This window comes from Colias philodice, chromosome 25 (genome assembly GCF_061535455.1).
Source record: "Colias philodice isolate Cphi_HAF_F1 chromosome 25, ilColPhil1 Martin Lab GWU primary, whole genome shotgun sequence".
NCBI classification, from domain to species: Eukaryota; Metazoa; Arthropoda; class Insecta; order Lepidoptera; family Pieridae; genus Colias; species Colias philodice.
Genome location: NC_143110.1, coordinates 8,503,476 through 8,526,625, shown reverse-complemented (window position 1 = coordinate 8,526,625; position 23,150 = coordinate 8,503,476). Strand labels below are relative to the sequence as shown.

Genomic DNA, 23,150 nt, shown 5'->3' with positions numbered 1-23,150 from the left:
TAACATGATGCCGCAGTGCGGAAAGCGTTATTGATCATTGATCTATGTAATGTACTGTTAAAGAGAATTTTAATTATATTAAATGAGTAATTATGTATTTATAACGTGGTTTAATAATTACGGCAGCTTTAAACCAGTTTGTGGGGATCAAACATGTTTTTGAGCCAATACATGGCTGTAGGATATAAAATATCATTTATCAGCCTTTTAATTAAATATCAGGAAATATTTAATATCTCTATCTTTAAATTTTAAGTGGGGATAAATATTGAAAAAACTTTTTTATGCACGAAACTTAACACAAAATATACTTACACGTGATTTTATAGATAAAGAAGAAGGAAGGCTGTATATCGATATAAACCTTCCGACTGTATTTCTTTTCAATCGTCTCTTATTTTTTAAATAGTAAAATTTATATTATAAAACAATTGATAAATTGTTTAGTATGTTGTAATTAAACTAGCGTCCTTTTTCTTTGACCTTGTACACATTAAACTAACATATTTAACCTTTAGCATCGTATAGTACATTGTATACTAGCGGTCCGCCCCAGCTTCGCCCGTGTTACATATTTCGCAATAAAAGGTAGCCTATGTTCTTTCTCAGGGTCTAAATATTGTCTGTGCCAAATTGCATCAAATTCGCTCCAGAAGTTTATGAGACTATTCATTACAATCAAACAAACAAACCATCCCATCCCCTCAGTATCTCCCATCCTCACCACTTCCATCTTCCCCAATCCTCCCAACCGTCATCCTCCCTACTCCCCACTCCCATCCTCCCCACTCCCCACTCCTATCCTCTCCACTCCCATCCTCCCAACTCCCATCCTCCCCACTCCCATCCTCCCACAACCCATCCTCCCTACTCCCATCCTCCCATTCTCCCATCCTCCCACATCCTATCCTCCACACTCCCATCCTCCCACATTCCATCCTCCCGCATTCCATCCTCCACACTCCCATCCTCCCACATCCCATGCTCCCATATCCCATCCTCCCACATTCCACCCTCCCACATCCCACCCTCCCAATTCCCATCCTCCCACATTCCATCGTCCATCCTCCCCACTCCCATCCTCCCACATTCGATCCTCCCTACTCCCATCCTCCCACATTCCATCCTCCCTACTCCCATCCTCCCCACTTCCATCCTCCCCACTCCCATCGTCCCACATTACATCCTCCCACACCCATCCTTCCCACTCCCATCCTCCCCACTCCCATCCTCCCACATCCCATCCTCCCCACTTCCATCCTCCCCACTCCCATCCTCCCACATCCCATCCTCCCCACTTCCATCCTCCCCACTTCCATCCTCCCCACTCCCATCCTCCCCACTCCCATCCTCCCACATCCCACCCTCCCACATCCCATGCTCCCATATCCCATCCTCCCACATTCCACCCTCCCACATCCCAACCTCCCAATTCCCATCCTCCCACAATCCATCCTCCCACATTCCCATCCTTCCCGTGGGATTTCCGGGATAAAACCTATCCTATGTCCTTTCTCGGGTATCAAAATATTTCATACCAAATTTCATGGAAATTGGTTCAGTAGTTAAGGCGTGATTGAGTAACAGACAGACAGACAGAGTTACTTTCGCATTTATAATATTAGTATGGATTGTTCAAATTTCGTAGCTCTTGGCTACGAAATGAGCTACGCCCCTACGCGGTTACGAATACTCGCTAACCGCAAACAGTAAAAATGTCTCACGAATTTTAATTAAACTAACAAAAGGCTATAAATCTTTGATCTCGAAATATCGTTTTAAGGAAGTATCGTCGTGGAAGGAAGTATTGAGTGATTTAATTGGAGTAATTAATATTCTTTTATTCATTTAATTGAATTAAATATTTCTAATTACTCGAACCGATAGTAAATCAATTCCATGATTTATTTCCATATTCAAAATAAATTATTTTTGAACGTAATCAATCCATACTAATATTATAAATGCGAAAGTAACTCAATCACGCCTTAACTACTGAACCAATTTGCATGAAATTTGGTATAGAGATATTTTGATACCCGAGAAAGGACATAGGCCGCTTTTTATTGCGAAATATGTACAATAATATTATGTAGTAGTTAATAATATCAAATCTTTTTTATTTCTTACTTTTCCGTTTTTGAAGTCGGTTGTTTTTAACGCAGTTATTTTTATTTAATACTTTTTAATGTATTTTTCAACACGAATCAAACGAGCCCTAACTCGATAAAGTTGAGTCAATATATTACTGAGTTCCTATGGCCACCTTCCGATTCCATCATCAAATCAGCTTCATGTCATGATAATGTTTCATCGCTATCAAATTTACATACGTATACAAAATTTCAGCTCAATCGTTTACCGGGAAGTGAATCAAAGTTACTTGCTACAAATCAACTTAGTCATCGAGTACAGACAAAAATGCTCATAAAATAAAAACTACTGGGCCTATCCGAAAAAAAAAATAATGGGACCAATTCGACACCATCCCGCATCGAACAAAGAAAGAATCACGTTAATCGGTTCAGAAACCTCGGAGTAATCGGTGTACATACATAAAAAAAAATATACCGGCCGAATTGATAACCGCATAAAATCGCATGGAGAGCTTAATTTTCATTAAAGGCTCTAATCGCACGGAGAGCTTAATTTTCAAAAAAAGCTCTATTCGCACGGAAAGCTAAATTTTCACAAAAAAAAGCTCTAATCGCACAGAGAGCTTAATTTTCACAAAAAGCTCATATCGCACGGAAAGCTTAATTTTCTCAAAAAGCTCTAATCGCACGGTGAGCTTAATTTTCACAAAAAGCTCGAATCGCACGGAGAGTTTAATTTTCACAAAAGCTCTAATCGCACGGAGAGCTTAATTTTCACAAAAAGCTCTAATCGCATGGAGAGCTTAATTTTCACAAAAAGCTCTAATCACACGGAGGCTTAATTTTCAAAAAAGCTATAATCGCACGGAGAGCTTAATTTTCATTAAAAGCTCTAATCGAACGGAAAGCTTAATTTTCACAAAAAGCTCAAATCGCACGGAGAGCTTAATTTTCACAAAAATCTCTAATCACACGCAGAACTTAATTTTCATTAAAGGCTCTTATCACACGGAGAGCTTAATTTTCATAAAAAGCTCTAATCGCACGGAAAGCTTAATATTCACTAATAAAAATAACTGCGTTAAAAACAACCGACTTCAAAAACGGAAAAGTAAGAAATAAAAAAGATTTGACATTATTATTTACTGCATATTATTTATATGTGCTATTTATTAAAAAGGTTTGATGTCGGTGCACGGGCTTAATACTAATGTGCTTAATGTTCGGCACCAACTTCAAACCTATTTAATAAATAGCACATCCATACTTAATATTATAAATGCGAAAGTAACTCTGTCTGTCTGTCTGTTACTCAATCACGCCTTAACTACTGAACCAATTTGCATGAAATTTGGTATAGAGATATTTTGATACCCGAGAAAGGACATAGGCCACTTTTTATTGCGAAATATGTACCACGGCCGAAGCCGGGGCGGACCGCTAGTAATTATATAATTCTTGTGTCATTAGATTCGAAATCATCTAACCAATAAAAGTAAGTAAACACAGAAATACATTCATAAAAAATCATTTAAATATTACATGAAATTAATTAATTTCACGCAATAAAAGCGACTGTATAAACTAATTAGCGTACTTTGAAAATTTACTAAAAAAAAACAAGTCTAACGAAATAAGTACGTTTAAGCTTCTATAAACAGTTCGCGCCATTTTCTAAAATATTCGCGGCAAATACAATAATGGTTGTTTAAAACCCTGTTGCGATACTTACAGGCCCTTTGTTTTTATCGCGCTCAAAGAGGGTAAATATTTTTTATCCTGTTTACTTGAGAAATTTTAAAATGAGTTGGTTTTTCTTTTAAGTTTGGCGTCAAGACCACGCCTTGGAAAAAACATTACCATTAGGAAAAGCTCCAGTATGTATTTAGAAGTTATGTATTTAGGATAAAATGTTTTAAATACAATCTTTAAACTGTGACTTTGTTCGCGTTTTATTGAAGGAAGACCTTCCAATTTTATATGAGTTTTGATGTAGATAGCTTTAAGCTTTTTTAAACAATTTGGTTCAAATCGTGTATTAATTTTTTTCTAATCATAATTTGAAGTCATAATTGATGAATGATTAAATGAACTGATTTTAAGCTTTTGATTTTTTACGCAGCTTTTTCAAATATCCAAACGTTTTACGCTTGATTAAGCAACAAGAACACTTTTATTGTTATTTACACGTAACGCGAATACAATGAAAAGTTTTGAAACATTTACTAAGTAAACGGTAAACCCAACACTTTCATATCATTTTATTGTGATATGTAGCATTATTACAATGATGTGTTAAATTTACTACATATTTGTGTCCATCAGAAGCTATCGCTGATACAACTTGTGCTTTATATGACAGCTCAATAGCTCATCATAACTGAATATGCATTATTTTCATTCAATGCATTATATTTATGGGAATAAACGTATAGCATGAACGTGGAACATGATTAAATATAGATCATTAAAAAATGTCTGTCAAAAATTTTAATTGTTTATATTACTGTGTCAAAAATTTTCATGGTTTATATTATTCAAAAAATCGTTTGAATTAGTACAATGTATTGAGTTAAAATTTGAAAAATTACACATACGTAGAATAGCTTTAAGAAAAGTTTTACTCACAAGTGAAAAAGTTAAAAATAAAAGCATTCTATCGTAAAATAATAACACATCACTTTTAAAAACTTCGGTCAGAATTTTAACCGCACGTAAATGGAACAAATTGTGGTACAATTTAAAATTCCTTAAAGCAAATAAAAGTCGACAGTACTGCGGGTAAACCTTCATTGTTTCGGTATCGTTTATACGGTATACGGTATACCTGCAGGCTGCACAATGGACTCCGTTAAAAATGCACAACAAAGCTTAGAACTGCTATTTTCATTGGCAGATTCAATAAAGTCTGAAGAAAGTTGTTATTTTTGTTACATTTACTGTTAACTGATTGATTTAGGTGTGTGTTTTAATATTTTTGTTGTTTCGTATTATTTTTGTGACTCTAAATCAATCTAATATCTTGCAAAATTATACGTTTAACTGAATAAATAAAAATGTGCAATACAAATCACTCCGAAATATATTTTAAATTAATAATAATAGTTACATCACTGGTTTGGTGACTCATTTCAACATTCTTCCACAGGTAGTCGTCATGGGCAGCAGCACCACATCAGACAAAACCATAAACACGAGCACCGACTCCGCAGCCACCGCCCTCACCTCCATCACCGGCACAGACGACTCCATGGATGCGGAGCCAGAACCCCCCGAACCTCCGCAGCCGAGCCTCATCGACGACACACCAACCCCCCCGCAGAACCCGCCCAGCACCGCCCCGCCACACTACCACAGAGCACAAGACAGCTGCGAATTCGAACCACCAGCCTACACGATCCCCCAATCCGCTACCGACACGATAGACTCCCCCCGCCCCGGGCCTGCCAGATTCATCTTCGACGTCCCCATCCCCGAACCGCATGCCAAAAAGGAAAAACCCAGAAATAAAACGCACGTCAATCAAAACCTCGGCCTCGGCGGGCCGTCCACGTCGATGCAATATGATAAAATCGAACCACCCAAGAGTCCTAAAGTGAACCAGGCTAAATATGAAACTCATTTTAATTTTGAACCGGAAACCGTGAAGAGGAGAGGCAGTGAGCCGAGGACGAAGAAGTTGAAAGAGAAAGAGTATTATAAAGATGAAGTGGCGAAGTTAAGGCGGCAGCTTGAAGGGACTGAGGTTTTTACGACTACGAGGAGAAGATCTTCCGCGCACCAGCATTCTGTGCCGCCGCCGTCGTCCAGGCGACAGTCTACTGGTATGCATATTCTTTCATATAACGTTTTGTTCTAATAAGCAATAGATCACTGTATATAGCGTAATAATTGCCTGCTACACGTGATAGTTATTCTTTATGATGTGATAATCCTTAAATGCTATATTTTATCATGTAAACAAAAAAAATATAAATCGTTTTTCTGCAAATAACCAGCCTCTTTATCGTAATGCACAAGACTTAATATTAATAGCAGAGCTTCCAATCAAAATGTTCGAAAACCTTATTTTCAAGTATTGTATGTAGAAATTATACAAAATATCTAACAGCTAATCTTCTTCATCAGCTCAAGTCCACGTGACAGCGAACCCTCTCGACTCCGCGGCGTCCATGCCAGCGGGACGAACAACCATCGTAGTGCAGCAACCCTCCCTCTCCCTGGACTATGGCGGCTGTTCCACCATCCTCATCCGGGATGGAGAGGATAGGCGTAACAGCCGCTGTGACCATATACAACAGCTCTTGGACGTCACCAGTCAGTTCACTTCGGAGGATCTACATGAGTTTGATAAGAGGTAAGGTCTTTTATCAGTTTTGAATTGCGGTAAATCCAAAATGGCCGCCTTCTGCTTTATAATATTTCAATTATTATTAATTAACGTCAATCTTTAACAGAACAATTTTTTTAACAACGAAACGGAACAAAGAAAACTGCTACGAATAAAAAAATATTTGTACGATAAGTAATGGGTGAATTATGTCAATAACACGTATGGGCTAATGCTTTCATTGTATAATTTTCTCGTGTTTTCCTTCAATTTTAGTAGCATTTTGTTGTATTGTAAGAAGCTCTACAAATAAAAGCAGCTCTTTCGTAAGAACATATTGCCTTTTAATATTAGAAGACATTCTTAATATTGCAGTTTATCATTATATTAATAAAACTGATAAGAAACTAATTTAAATCAACTAAAAATTAAAGTATAACCCATGTATAACCTTTAATTTATCGCCATACAAAATTTCTGCAATTTAGTCATAGAGGAGTATATGTATTATATTTATATAGTTTGTAAAAATTTAATACTAAAACTATCAATCATTACATATTATGTACTAAATAATTTAACCAAACCACATTCTGTCAAGCGAATTTTATCAAACTCTCTTTCGGTTAAAATTAAATAATTTTTCCACGTAAAAAAGATTGAAATTGCGGTAAAGCCGGGGCACTTTGTTAGTGTTAAACAGCATTGTGTTGAAATAAATTGGCTGACAGGGATAAACGGAGTCGTTAATTAATGCGAACACAAAAGAAAGTTTCGTTCGTTAAATATTTACATTTATTGGATGCTTATTTATTTTCAATTAGCCATTCTGCGAATTCGCTTAAATTGTACTTTTTTTTTGCGTTTTATGAGTATGTGAGTCTAGTGTTTATAAAAAATTTTATTATAAGTACTAGCTTTCGCCGGCGGTGCCGCTCGCATTAGAATATAAATTCAGTCTTATTGAAATGGCAAACACACGTACCTAAAATATACATAAAAATACTATTGCACTAATGTAAGGTATACGTCCAAAGATATTGAATATGCTGTCACAGACACACAAAAAGTTAATGATTTACATGCAAATTGTATATAAGTACCAGTAAAATGTAGAGTCAATTCTAAATTCTAATATTAATTTACTACTACACTAAATTGAGGTTACTATCCAAGTCGCCATGATTTGCTATCAATATTTAAAATTGTTACAGTCATGATGCTTGCATTCCGTTAATATTATAATTGACGTTACATATCCGCCATAGTTTCTACTTGCAAATTAATTATCAATTAGTGACGAAATTTCGTATTTTCGTGTGAAGTGATTTAACAACCCAGAGAAAGAAAACAGAAGATGTTCAATTAAAATGTCTCACTTCATCTGACGCGATCTATATTTTAATGAGTAACCGAATTGAAACCACAAAAAGGAAATTAAAGGAAACAGCAAGAACAGAAACAAAGCACGAACTTAACACAAAGATACTCGACTATTTTTTTAACTATTTTTTGGACGAAGCATTCTGTTTTCATGAGCTTTTTGAAGATTATGTTGCTTCTTCTGTACTAAGAATTTAGTTCAGTATGTTGTAGTTTTCTATTGTAACAAAAAAAATGTGTGCGTGTACTAGTGTAGGTACACACGTAAGAAGTGAAACTTCTTTATGACCTTATTTTTCAAAAAATAATTTACTATATGCAACTTTACAGAAATACGTCGAATCGCGCGTGGTAGGGATAAGTAAAAAATGGGGTGTAACGGAAAAATGTCACGCGCAACGAAAAAACGTTACACTAAATTTTTTTCCAACCCCGATAAAGAAGTTTCACTTCAATAAATACATTTTGATTACAATTATATAGAAATAGTTTAAACGTTGTCAAAAAAACTAGAAAGTTTTGGAAGTTTTTTTAAGTTTTTTTGCTCATTTGTAAATAAATAGTTTCATAATTTAATCACGTAACATAAGAAAGACGTCACGAACAATTTTCTTTAAAAGAAACTTTCAAACATTAATATTGTTTAGTAAAATCGAAATTAGATTAATATTATTATGTATTCTAAGCATTTTTTCCATGTTATTATATCTTGTAAAGTCAATGAACGGGAAAGTGATATTTGATAAAACAAACTTGCGATACAAATAACGAATAGCCTAAAATAACATAAAATACATTGTTATAATATTACCCACACACCCTCGTGTTTTATTCATGAGATCTTTATTTACATTAGCATTAACGATTTTGCATATATTAGTTTAGGTTTTAGTACATTAGAGACTGGACTGAAGGTAAAAGCTAAAAATGTTTTAAAACTTATGTATATTTTATGTGTATTTTTATTTCATATAATACTTCTGTAACATAGGAAGAGACTAGTTTCCCACAACACAGGGGATCCTAGTGTGGGGACTAGTGTATTCTAAAATGATTGTACACTGTGTTTTGAAACAAATAAACGATTTTTTTTTTTTTATTTATTCCATGTGTATTTTATGTATCTTACACGTAAGGCGGTATAAAATTGGCATTGTAAGGTACATTTTTACCGACCGTAGTTAGTACCTTAGGTATTGTTGAACCGATATGAATGAGTAAAACATTATAAGTATAAAAATAAATTACAATATACGAATTATTAAATATATATTTATACATGTTTACAAAAGAAACAATTCTAATGCAAAAAGCACATTATTCACCAACTTAAACGTTGTTTTTCTGTTAAACGCCCGTTAAACGAGCGGTCAATTAATCGCCGGTTAGGGAAGGAATTATTGATGGGTTGCCAGTAATTGAGAACGTCTAAAGATGGGATCCTAATGCGATGTGGGATTAGGTTAAAAAGAAATAACTAAGTACCACCTACTTAATGTTGATGCTATTTTGGCTTCATGTCGGGTTTATTTGACCCTATGAATGATGTTATAGTATTAAATTTAAATGCAGTGCACATTTGTTAGTAAAATAAAAATAGTATTGGCTTTTACAAGTATAGGAATTTTTTAAATAATGAAACTATAAAAAGAATTACTTATAATAATTACTTACTAGGTTTCCGCCCGCGGCTTCGCCCGCGCAGTCAAAGAAAAACCCGCATAGTTCCCGTTCCCGTGGGATTTCCGGGATTGCGTCATTTTCCCGGGATAAAAAGTAGCCTATGTCCTTTCTCGGGTATCAAAATATCTCTATACCAAATTTCATGAAAATTGATTCTGTAGTTTAGGCGTGATTGAGTAACAGACAGACAGACAGAGTTACTTTCGCATTTATTATATTGGTATGGATAGTTCCTGACACCTACAATATGTTGTCCGAAATCCTATCACAATTTTTAATGAGTGAGTTGCTATTGGAAACAACTGATTAGTAGAGAGTAGATTTTGAGTATTTCACCTAAACATAACAAATGGATTTCCTTAAAAAAACTGTGTTTAAATATATTTATCCGCTTCGGAGTTACGACTTACGAACCTACAGACTGCAAATAATTAACTAAATTTATAGCACCTGAATATGTTGATTGTTTAAAAATAATTTGTCATGAATCAGTATAATTCATTAAAACCGAATGTGTTTATTCAAGTGAACAATTAATTTTGTGTGAAAGTCAATTTATCGAAGAAAGTTCTAGGCAATTTAACAATCATCACGCTACAACCAACGGGAGCGAATCATCAATGAAAAATGTGGGATAAAATATTCCTTTTTGCAGTAGGTAACACTAATTTTCGTGGGCCAGATAAATACCTGCATAAAATTTAAAAATATTTGTGATAAAATATTTATAAAACCTTTAAAATAAATCATTTCAGCTACAATATGGTATAGCAGGCAAAATTACAGATGTTAGTATAACCATCCATCAGCTTACAGGATCGGATGCTAAAAAACATCGACATTTTTCAATTAAACGCGTTAATAAAATGGCGTAACCCTTCACCCTCCATTAATTATGGTTCGAAATTTCAGCTAAATTGCTTTGTAATAACGGTGTTTAAGCTTCAATTGTCTGCTGAATAAAATGCCAATTTAACTTGAATGAGATCATAATTATAGTCATATCTTTGAGATATGTTTTAGCTTGTTAGTTAGCTAATTTCAGGGCGGTGTGAAAATAATTAATATACTTCCATACTAATATTATAAATGCGAAAGTAACTCTGTCTGTCTGTCTGTTACTCAATCACGCCTTAACTACTGAACCAATTTGCATGAAATTTGGTATAGGGATATTTTGATACCCGAGAAAGGACATAGGATAGGTTTTATCCCGGAAATCCTACGGGAACGGGTTTTTCTTTGAAAACGCGGGTGAAGCCGCGGGCGGAAAGCTAGTAAAAAATAATACAAAAACACGCATAAAGTCACGCCTGTTCAGTTTGGTTTGAAAATAATTGAATAGTTAAAAAAAAACATGCTTATATACTCATCAAATTATTGTATTATCACCGATCCATGATAAGTGTACAAAGTTTGAATTAAATTTGTCCGTTTGAAGTGGATCGAAATCAAATCTAAAAGAGTCGATTACATACAAACATACAGGGGAAGCTAATAAAGCTAATAAGAGTTATCAGTCATTGAATATGTAACATATTCGCATTATATTACGCACGAGGTGAAGGTCCATAACCTTGTACCCCAAATGCAAGGACATAGACCTTCCAGGAAGGTTCAGTTTATAAATCTGATTGGTTAAGTACGAGTTGGTATTATGTCACTCGTCGTCAATATTTTTGCTACAATATGCTAGTACTGTCATGATGTTTTCCTTCACTGTTTAGTGCTGTTATCAACGATTTGAAAATGACCTAAAATATTAATATCCTAAGATTTTAATATTATAAATGCGATTACTCTATCTGTCTGTACAAATATAGTTTGAGTCCCGAGAAGGCCATTATAATTATGATAGTTTTGCGGGTTTTCCATTTACATTACATGGAAAGCAAGTAATTAATAATTATAACGAAAATATCAATTTAATTTACGTTTTTCATTGAAGTTGAAATCTTTCATTACTAACAATACGTTCTAAAATAACTTTAATAAATAACAATATTATTTCTTAAGCCACAAACTCACATACAACATGAATATATTTGTCTCAAATGTTTTATTCCATTCGCGAGAAATGTTAATTAAAACAAACATAATGCCTTTGTATTTGAAATATGTCTATTCTAACCACAACATGTTTTGTTTAGCTTGGTTAATGTAAGATCTTTGTAAATATAATACTCTTGTAATCACAAGCTTTAGAACAAATGTTTTATTTGAACTAAAACATTCGTACAATGCTTCTTTGAAATTTATTTTGAATCGTCGTATTATATTGCCTTAATGAAATAATGATATAGCATGTACTGAGGGCAGTTTCTACACAATAAATCTATAATAAACCTATTTATATAATACTTTAAATTTTAATATAGTAAAACATATTATATATTATATGTGTATATTAGAATATTCAATCACATGAAGACAATCTTTCTAAAAAATAACAGGAACAAGCTAATTCCCACTTAACGTCAATTTACAATATCGTCACTTCCTTTCTCGTCTTTTTTTAAAGTCTTTAAAACCTTCAGAATAATCGTGGTTATTGAATATTAATATCTTAAACCTTCGTCCGTTTAAAATCACAAAAATGGCTTGCCTTAAAAATTCTTTACAAGTTTTAAAAATACATCTTTTCAAGCTGTATTAGCGATGGCTTATTATCACAGTATCTAAATATGGGTCAATGATAAGACGCTCTTAAGAAATAGGGAAACTTCTTAAAAAACTTTATTCCGCAGAATCTGCTTGCAGTTTAAACTAGGCTATTTTTTGTGCATTTATCGCTAAAAATGTTTACTTTTTTGTTTGGTTAGTTTGTAGAATAATGCCCAAGCGAAGAACGAAGAATTTATTGGTTGTGACTCCTAATGGACTCAATAATTAATTATTTTATTAGTATATAGTGTATACTGTATTATATAATACAGTATAATTTAAATTTAATTTAATTTATTGAAATAGTAATCATCGATTCTTCTTTTTAGACTGGATAATGACTTGCGACATTCAAAAAAGCTTTCATTCATAGCTAATAGTTAAGATGACTTAAAAAGTTATGTTTTATGTGTTATTTGTCATCTTTTTCTCCGTCAGATACACATTTCTAATTATATTTACCTAAAAACTGCATCACTAATAAAGAGCTTATAGATATTCTAAAATGTTCAATACTCTACCCAAAGTTCACTCCGAATCGGCAGGTTACATAACAGAGGAAAAGTTCTCCATTCACAAATAAAGCCATACATCAGAGCAGCGTGTATTTGACAGGTTTATACATTCACCACGAACTTTGGTTTATGTTGTAATTCTATTTAAGGACGATTTTATACAAATGTTAATTGTTTGTATTTTTTAAATAACATAAATGAACGTTTAAATTATGCCTGTCAGCAATGATTGTTAAAAATATTGTCCGTTTGTTTTGGGATATCTCGGTAAAGGTTCTCTAAGTTTATTAAGGTGTTATTAAGAATTTAATGTAATCAAGATTAATTACTTCAAAATTGGTTGTAATTATTTATGTCTCCATTTTGACGATTTACATACTTGTAAATGAAGACTAGTAAAATAATATAAATGTAGAGTTTGATGCATTCTTATTTTTAGGGTTCCGTAGCCAAAATGGCAAAAACGGAACCCTTATAGTTTCGTCATGTCCGTCTGTCCGTCTGTCCGTCTGTCCGTCTGTCACAGCCGATTTACTCGGAAACTATAAGTACTACAGTGATGAAATTTGATGGGAATATGTGTTGTATGAACCGCTACAAAAATATGACACTAAATAGTAAAAAAAAGAATTGGGGGTGGGGCCCCCCATACATGTAACTGAGGGATGAAATTTTTTTTTTCGATGTACATACCCGTGTGGGGTATCAATGGAAAGGTCTTTTAAAATGATATAAAGTTTTCTAAAAAACATTTTTCTTAAAGTGAACGGTTTTTGAGATATCAGCTCTCAAAGTCGTAAAAAGTATGTCCCCCCCCCTCTATTTTTATAACTACGGGGTATAAAATTCTAAAAAAAATAGAGGTGATGCATGCTAATTAACTCTTTCAACGATTTTTGGTTTGATCAAAGTATCTCTTATAGTTTTTGAGATAGGTTGATTTAACTGTAATTTATTATATTTGCTGCTACGGAACCCCTTGTGCGCGAGCCCGACTCGCACTTGGCCGGTTTTATTCGTATTACATTGCGAATTGAACACAACCAGAGATTGAATTGTTTTCTATGAATCTCCGATATTTTCTTCTATTTCTGTTCATTTTCGTTTCGTTTCGGCCTTTCCAATTTTCTTATCGTACTCGACTTCTTTTTAACAGAAAGCTATTGCCACTTTTTCAATATTCTTCTGCTTTTCTTCTACATAATCTTTTCTTCCAGGTACGGCAGCCCGCACCACTCCAGGTCCCAGTCAGTGAAGGCAGGCAGGTCCAGGACTGGCGAGAGGCAGCTGCTCGGCCTGCCGCAGCAGCGGGCCAGGGTCGCGTCCATGCCCAACACCGGTGTGGAGGAGGAGTACTATAGACTGCGACATTTTAGTATTACTGGTAAGATATAACTTAGTTTTACTGGTCAGTTTTTTTTTAGAATATGTAGAATTGTCTTCGAAAGCGATAAGAGGCGTAAGTGATTTAGTTTTTAAAAGTGTTATTCCGTTTAAACAATGCAAATAAGACATTGTTAAAAATCATAAGAATTACTTCATATCATAAATTACAAAAGCTCATAATTCCATACATGAATGAACAATAATATAATTTCATTTATTAAAATTTAAAAACCAACGTCTTTTAACGTAGCAAAAACACTCATTCATTCTTTACACAACCAACAAACAAAGATTTCTATTTAAACTGGTCTTTGCCAACAAACTAAATTTCCGATGCTTGAATCTTTATTAACCATATTTACCACCCCAGGTAAAGGGGTAGTGAACCGCGGAGACTCCCTGCGGTCGCGCCGGTCCAGGTCCAACACGTCTGTCGCATCCAGCGCGTCCAGCACCGAGGCTGTCACTAGAGCATCTGCACCATGTTCCTTGGCGTCTTCCAGGTAATTATGGCTTCTAGATTGGCGTATGGGTATGTTGTAAATGAAGGTAATTTCATTGATAGCATCGCTTGCGTTCGATTGTAAATTTAGACCAATAATTTCGAATCCTGTTGACAAAGAAAATTGGTCCATCCGTTTAAGAAGAGTTTAGTAAGAATTTAAGAAAAACGGACAGATGAAACAAACATATAAATAGGCACGTCTTCTAAATAATTTTATGTATTACATTGCATACAATGATAAAATACATTCATATTCTTCTATCCACAAACCAAACGGAAGTTTGGTAGTAGACACCTATTACATTTAATTACTAGTTAATATTTATATTTACCAGGGATTCTTCAGCGGGCCTCAGTTCCTACAGGGTGCTAGTGTTGGGCGGCCCTGGCGTGGGCAAGTCCAGCCTCGTGGGGCAGTTCATGACGTCAGAGTACTTGCATGCGTATGACACTAGTATAGGTGAGGAAATTATGCTGTTTTATGATGACAAAGTTTATTTGTGTAGAGTTAATTTATTATTTTTATGTGAATCGATGGATTGGTACGATTTATAATTGAATGATTACTTTGTTTAATGGAATGATTTATGACATTTGTTATCCAATAGTTATTTGTTTCATTTCAAGAGAATATTACATTTTAGAATAACTTAACGTACAAATTATTATAACTCTTCAAATAATCATTCTAGCATGTAATAATGTTTTAATTGATGAAGTTTTAAATAATATAGACATGAAATTAGTTTTACATTGTAATAACGTCCTATTTTTAACATAAATCCGTATTGTTAACACCTCAAAAGCAAGGCACACAGTGATACATCAAACAAGGAAGGTGTTCTAATTGATTACAAGTGTAACATCTATGTGTCACGGATGACTGATCTCTGAGATTGAGATGCTGTACGTTAGATTTGTTTCCGGATTCAATAGGGTGTAGTTGAGGTACAAATACTAATTGAGGTGTTCATTCTGTATTATTTTAAAACCTTTATCAATAAAGATTTTTTTATTTTCATTTGTTTACACTTTTTGAGTGGTGGTGGTGTTCAAATAACATATATCCACAGTATTACAATAAATAATATTGTAATACTGTGATATAACTTAAAACTAACCCAGTAAAGATGAAGGAATCCCGTATCGTGATAATTCTTTAAATATTAAAGTTTTTATAAATTGAGTAGTTAATATAAAGCTTTAATTTTTTCATCAAAATCAGTTTAGTAGTTTACTGAAAGACAATTGTTATAAAAACGTAAGATACGATTTTTATATTTTAAATGTGGGTCTGTCTTTTAATGGAATATTATTTCGTCGTTTCTTATAAGAATATTTGGAACGAGAGCTATATAAATTTATTAACGATAATCTTATATTGTACGTTATTTTATTCCTCCATTAAGATCGTTTTTACGTCCTGTTTTTGCAAAAATTATATACATTTAAAAAAAAATTATATAAATTATATACATTATATCATAAATAAGTAACTAGCAATTATGTCCAGCCTTGCAAGAAGGTAATTAGTTGTATTTTTGCGAGACAATTAAAAGATTCATTGTTATACACGTGATACGAAAAGAAGCATGAATTTCAATTGTATTATTTAAATTTTTAGCAGGGTTGGTGCTGCTAAAAATCAAATAAGCCTGGGAAATAATGTGAAAGGAATCGTTTTATATACTTAAATAAGTTATCTTTTAATAAATATTATTTAATATTGCCCAAAAACATCATTTAGACATTGTATAATTTTGTCGTTTACAAACGGCGGCAGATAACAAACGCTCTATACTAAAAGACTAACTTACCATATTGTTTTTCTTTCGAACAAATAAAAAGTTAATTAATTTTATAGTAAATAGTGATAAATGTGTTTATATTGTTTTAATAGATGACGAATCAGGCGAGAAATCAGTATGCGTGCTGCTGGCTGGAGAAGAGTCGGAAATTACGTTCCTAGATTCACCCCCAGATAATATTATTGTAAGTTATCTAGTAGTTGAAACATTATTATCATATTTTTCAATTATATAATGATATGGATAAACGTATGTTATAATATAGAAGTAGAGTCATAAAATCAATAGTCTTCAGATATATTATTTGTGGAAAAGATTTCTATCACTATTTAGTTTAATATGACTTATTTGTTGCTTAAAAAATGTCTAAGCAGTAGATAAATATTTTTGTATCTTAACAATTATTATCTATATGATTAGTTAACGGCAATTATTAACGGCAAAATTAATTATGTATCTCAAAATTGTTTACGAGCTTAGCAGTACACAATTAGTTACAATTAGTTCATAAGTAAAATTATTTTCAAGTTATATTTATATACCTATGTGTTTATTTTACATCACTACAACAGTCAGAAGGCTGCGCGCACGGCTACTGCGTGGTGTACTCTACAGCGGATCGAAACAGCTTCGCGGAAGCGGAGAAACGGTTGCAGACGCTGTGGGCAGCGGGGCACACGGCGAGACGGGCAGTTATACTTGTGGGCAATAAGGCGGATCTAGCGCGGTCGAGAGTCGTGCCCACTGATGGTAGGTTTAGCTTGAAACTGTGATATTGGGCAAAAGTTACAGACGTTGTGGGCAGCGGCCAGCGGGGCACACGGCGATACATTCACCAACATCCTTTACGTTTACCCAATATTTTTTAAAACCATAAAAAAAGCTTTTGTTATTTTTACGTATAATAATTAAATATAGGTACAACCTTTTTGAATAATTATTATCGTTGGCAATAATATAAATATGTTTGTTTTCGTTTAATAAAGCGCTATAAAAAACAATTTATAACGCTATAAAAACAAATATATGAACAGAATGTCAATTAAAAGATATGTTTACAAATAACATTTAATTAATAAGAAGTAATATCAGTAATCAGACGTAATTACAAAATGTATCAAAGCTATTAAATAAATAACAATAAAAGTCGAATATAATATCATTTCATTTATTTACAAATGGAGAGGAAAGCTTTTAATTATTGCTTAAGAACAAATTATTTGACTTATTTTATGTATCTCTTCATTAATATTTTTCCTTTTTCTCATGTTACATTTATAAATTAGAAACTTGTTTATTGGATAGGTATTTCAAACGAACTATAAGTTAACCATTTCGCAGCGTATTTTTTTCAGTCAATTAAAGAAAGAATACTTTTTTATTAAAATGCATATTGATGTTATTTTTGTATGTCTTATTGAACTACGATATTCACTGGACTTTCACTTTCTTGATTCGATAAAATTTCTGAAACATAAATCTATAATTCAAAAAGAGCGTGTGTGCCGAGCACACGTGTCAGAGGTGAAACTTCTTTGGCAAGATTCAAAAATACCAAAATTAGTTGACAAATATTATGATTGATTAAAAGATAAACTCAAATAAAAGCCTTTACTAAAATATTCTGCCAATAATAACTTTTATTTACGTTTATAATTTGCATTGTAAATCTAGCAGTCGGCAGATGTTGGCTTCAGTGAATAAATACAAAGTGAAAGGTCAACGAATTATAAATGAAATTGGGCAGAAAATAAACAATTTATTTAGCCTTTTTGCGAATCGCTTGGAAATATTATTGAGAAAAAAATAGGTTAAGCACTGTGATGTGCGGTCAGTATATTGATGGGTGACCGTTTGATAGACGTTATAACTGCTGTTAAGCAGCTTGATGATTCATTCACATGTCATTAAATTATGTAGAGTTGATATCGAAATGTGATTTTAACAATGTGAACTGAATGAATGAATGAATTTTAGTGGCTTCATGAACATCAAGTAACTTCGATCATGTTGTACCTTACTGTACACAGTACATACTACGTTTAATATAAGTACACTTAAGCAAACAGAATGAAGTCCTATTGATTTAAAATCTAAAACTGCAGTTCCATCAAGAACCAACAACACAAAGTACAACCACAGTATTACCATTATTTCCTACAGTAAGGAATCGCCTTTGATGTCGCGCGATGCCGCCGCCAGCGTAGGTAATGACGCTGCCACACGAAAATACGCTAGGGTTGCAACAAATGGGAAATAAAACAATTGTGATTATTAATATTATGATGAAATCTTTATTCATATGTACATTCAAAATAATTGCGATTATTAAATCTGATGTAATTATTTGTTCATAAATATATAATTACAGATATTGCACTGCTAAATATTATTTACGTGGACACTTTATTTTTGGATGTTCTTAATTGTATATTATAACATTTAACTAAGTAATGCATTCGCATTGGGATGTACAATCTGATTAGAAAATAATGAGTACAACATATATACATAGATTTGATTTTAATTCAACAGATACAATTAATACAATCTTTCTGAAATATTGTTTCCTTCTGGGATTTCAATGTAGATTTACATCCGTAAACCGAACAGTTTGTGCGCGCCATAATAGAATATGTAAGTACCTATGTATAATAAAATTATTACACAAAAAATACGACTGCGTCATCCTTTCGCGCTAGGTAAAGCAAACTAAGCGTGTTTGCTTTACGCGGCCCGCGTCGCCCGACCCCCGCCAGTTCCCCTCCGTTTCTCTGCACAAGTACAATTCGTCGCACTACTGTAGGAAATAATGGTAATACTGTGGTACAACTTATGTACTCTCATTACAGAGGGCAAAGCCCTAGCGACGTCCTACGAGTGCAAGTTCATAGAAACCTCCGTGGGGATCAACCACAATGTGGACGAGCTGCTGGTCGGGCTCCTCACGCAGATCCGCTTGAAGCAGCAGCATGCGGAGCGAGTGAGGTCAGTGTTATTCTTATATTCAATGAAATTATATGTCATTTTACTTATAATATATGTGTGACTGTTTATAGATTGATATGAAATCATAGATAAGAAAAGGCGATGTTATTCTGCCGTTCTCTTGTCTCTTGTCAATAGATGTTGGCCGATTCTCAGCTCTACTAGTATTTAATCTGTGGCCCTACCATTGGATAGACCGATTCCATACCATTCGTAGATAATATGGTAACTAACATTGTGACACGAGAATGTTTGAATAGTGTTTAACTGAGAGAAGACAAAATAATTAAAATCAATGTTGAAATACTGTCAATATTATTGACTTGACTATCTTTCAACCCTATATATATTTTTTTCACTTAATATCAAATTAATAATATGGAATAACTACATTAATTAATTACAATTAAAATAGAAACAACATCAAAGTTTAAAACTACCAAATCGTTGCAACTAACGGTTCACCCATGAGTTGGCGCGTTAATTGAATACACGTACGCCATTTTGTATTCGATTCGCGCCAAAAACTAATCGAATTACAAAATAGTTTACACAGATGTCCAATTACGTTGAGGTCTTTCAATCAAAATATTTTTTACAGAAAAATAAAATATTTTTCTCCTGTGCTGGAAAGATGAAAGGAATTACGAGCTAAATAGGATTTCCAAGAAATGTGTAGTGCTGTGAAAATATTTATAAAACTAGACGGTTTCTTAGATAAATAAAATGGATATACTTATGTTATAGGATCTCTTTTTTATTTATTTTTGAAGAAATTGACGAAATGCCAAACTTATAAAAATGTGATTTTTTTAAGTTTCATTTAAGAACAATGGTAACTAGCTCGGCAAAATCGAACTTCAATCTATGTAAATGAAATCTGGTTCTCCAATTTAAATTTTATTGTCCTTGACAAAGCACAAGCAAATTTGTACATAACGAAATGTTAATCAACATGTCTGTAGGCGTTTGAATTTTCATTTCACTGTATTTTTGATGTTTCTCGGCTTTTTGAGAAATTTACAATCACAATCACCACTGCCTGAACCCAACATAAATTATTAACAAAATATAGCTATTCGCAGGAAATTTCAAAATTATTTAAAATTTAAATAAATTTTACAAATCGTTACACGAGATAATTTTATTTTCCACGAAAATCCTCACATAAATACATCATTGATAATGCAAAACACGTGATAAAACGCAGCAGTTCTCGCCGAGCAGAGCAATATTCTCAGAAATTATCGTACACAATATTCGCAAACATAATATATGTATTCAACAACAGAACATACATTTCTCCACAAATAAAGAGTGAATAAAGCATGCATTATATTAAAAAAAAACATGTTTTAACTTCAGAAAGCGCAGTACATCCCGCAAGAACCGTTCCCGCGCCCGCTCTCCGCTAGAGGACGCTACCGCGTCCGCGCCCGCGCCCGCTCCCGCTTCCGCTTCGAGCACGCCCAGGAAACGCACGCGCCTGTCTGCTAGTGTTAAGGTATTTTTGTTTGTATATTAGTAGTTGTTAAACTTTACCCAGTTAATATAATATATTAATGATACATTGAAAGAGATAATGTATGTACCACGATTGGGATAAGTAAGAAGAATGCTAATAATCGAACTAATACAAACTGAAAATGCCAAAAAAGCTTGTGTAAATTGGTTGCTTGCTTGTTACAAGCTGCATTCTATGTTGAATTTTCGTCAATTCCAATTAAAGCCACTGTCCAAAATAGGGAAAATATTGAATATGAAGCACCAACTTCTTTTTGGCATGAGCCATATAAAAATAATTTTATTAGTCTATGCTTTATAGTTTATCTTCCTACAAAACGTCTAATCGTATGCCCGTAAGTATGCCGTGTTTAAAGATCAGTGCCGACCGTTCCGTTTCTTCTGACTGGTGCTCTTTCTAACCCGGTCCCCGCCTCACCGCACATACCTAGGGCAAAGTACAGCGGCTGCGGTCAAGCTATTAATAGTAATTTATCTACAGCTTATTACTTTCAATATCATTGGTAATAAGCTACAATTCGTATTACAGGTGCGCGGTCTCCTCGGGCGCGTGTGGGCGCGCGACTCCAAGTCAAAGTCGTGCGAGAACCTGCACGTGCTCTAGCACTCCATCGCCGACACCGTCGCATGTTTCCCGTTCTTCGATTGCGCGATCACGTACTCGTAGGGAAACTGCCCCCTGTGTGACCCCTCCCATAGCATTTATTTGGAATAACTACTTTTTTTGTAATAACTGTATTAATGATATGATTTTTGGTTGATATTCAAGTACAATTTCCATTGTCCTGAACTTTGACCACTTTTTGTAATATATTAAGCTATGTATCATTGATGTTCATCTCGCTTCAACAACATACAATAAAAGAAAATATTATTTTTATGATTATTATTCTGTGAGCTGTCAAATGTTACATTTGCGCGGGAATTAAAAGAAATAAACCTAAAACTTATCTTTTTTTTATTTATACGTTGTTGGAACGAGTCATAAATGTTTATATGAAAATATTAAATTATTGTATTGTAAGATTGTTTACTCCTCAATCAATTCCCGATATAGAATTGCTCATTATAAATAACTTATGATGTCTAAAAAAGATCTAAAAATGACGTCCATGTTACTATCTACAGCGTCCACTTTGATTTATAGTTTATTGTTTTTTTATTTTATAATTTTTTACTATATAATTTAGACTATGAATATATTTAATATTTAGATATTATGGAGGAGTGTGTACACGCAGTCGTAAATAGGGGGAAAGACGGGCCGGCGAGAAAAGTATTTCAAATAATTGGAAAGAAAAGTTTAATGTTTATACAATGTGAGTTATGAATCAAAGAAAATATTATGTTAACTAGCTGTTGCCCGCGACTTCGTCCGCGATTACGTCGTTTTTCGTCATTCGTCGTTTAAAAAAAATACGTGACACTTTATTTTTGAATGTTCTTAATTGTCTCTTATAAAAATAAACTACATTAAAATTGAATACTCTGATAAGAAAATCTTAAAATCGGAGGACCTCGAAAATCTGAGGAAAACATGAATTTGATTTAAATTCTACATTACTTAGTAATTCAAATAATAATCTAAATTAAATGTAGATTAACAGTTTGAGCGCATCATTATACAGGGTGTAATCGTTAAGTGTGCACAGGCGATTTTTCCGTAAGTATCACAGATAACAAAAAACTTTAAACTGATATCGAAAGTACTTAACCTAATGAGTAAAATGGCGGTAATAAATTTTTAAAAATAAATCGAGAAATATCAAAAAAATTATCTTTAAACCTTTGTGCACAGGCGATTTTTCCGTAAGTATCACAGATAACAAAAAACTTTAAACTGATATCGAAAGTACTTAACCTAATGAGTAAAATGGCGGTAATAAATTTTTAAAAATAAATCGAGAAATATCAAAAAAATTATCTTTAAACCCTCCCATACATTAAGTATGAAATATGAATATCCCATATACCTACATTTAATATGAAAGATTTTAGCTTTCTTTTTCTTTTTTTGTAAATGTCTGGGAAATTCCCGGTAAATAACCGGAAAATGCCTGGGAAATGCTCGGAAAATGCGTGGAAATTTCCGGAAAAACCGTGGGAAAATCCCTGAAAAATGCCTGGAAAATATCCGGAAAATGTCCGGAAAATATCCAGGAAATGCTCGGAAAATCCCCGGGAATTGCTCGGAAAATCCCCGGAAAATGCTCGGAAAATCCCCGGATAAGCCTGGGAAATTCCCGGCAAATAACCGGAAAATGCCTG

The 23,150-nt window shown here is 33.6% G+C and overlaps 1 protein-coding gene across 1 annotated transcript; it reads left to right on the top strand.

Moving 5' to 3' along the window:
* Positions 1-4,942: 4,942 nt before the first annotated feature.
* On the top strand, positions 4,943-21,734 carry LOC149477563 (uncharacterized). Its single transcript, XM_089710981.1, has 11 exons — positions 4,943-5,055; positions 5,245-5,920; positions 6,225-6,453; positions 13,889-14,055; positions 14,428-14,560; positions 14,898-15,022; positions 16,463-16,554; positions 16,943-17,120; positions 19,223-19,358; positions 20,724-20,862; positions 21,412-21,734. The coding sequence occupies exons 2-11, from the start codon at positions 5,254-5,256 to the stop codon at positions 21,484-21,486; spliced, it is 1,941 nt and encodes a 646-aa protein (XP_089567107.1). The 5' UTR covers positions 4,943-5,055; positions 5,245-5,253; the 3' UTR covers positions 21,487-21,734.
* The last annotated feature ends 1,416 nt before the right edge of the window (positions 21,735-23,150 follow it).

What these genes read in the sequence shown, in the direction of transcription:
- LOC149477563 (XM_089710981.1), top strand. Translation starts at nt 5,254, where the DNA reads ATGGGCAGCAGCACCACATCAGACAAAACCATAAACACGAGCACCGAC. An exon ending in GTCCAGGCGACAGTCTACTG is followed by an intron (nt 5,921 to 6,224) that starts GTATGCATATTC and finishes CTTCTTCATCAG; the next exon opens with CTCAAGTCCACGTGACAGCG. An exon ending in TGCGTATGACACTAGTATAG is followed by an intron (nt 15,023 to 16,462) that starts GTGAGGAAATTA and finishes TTGTTTTAATAG; the next exon opens with ATGACGAATCAGGCGAGAAA.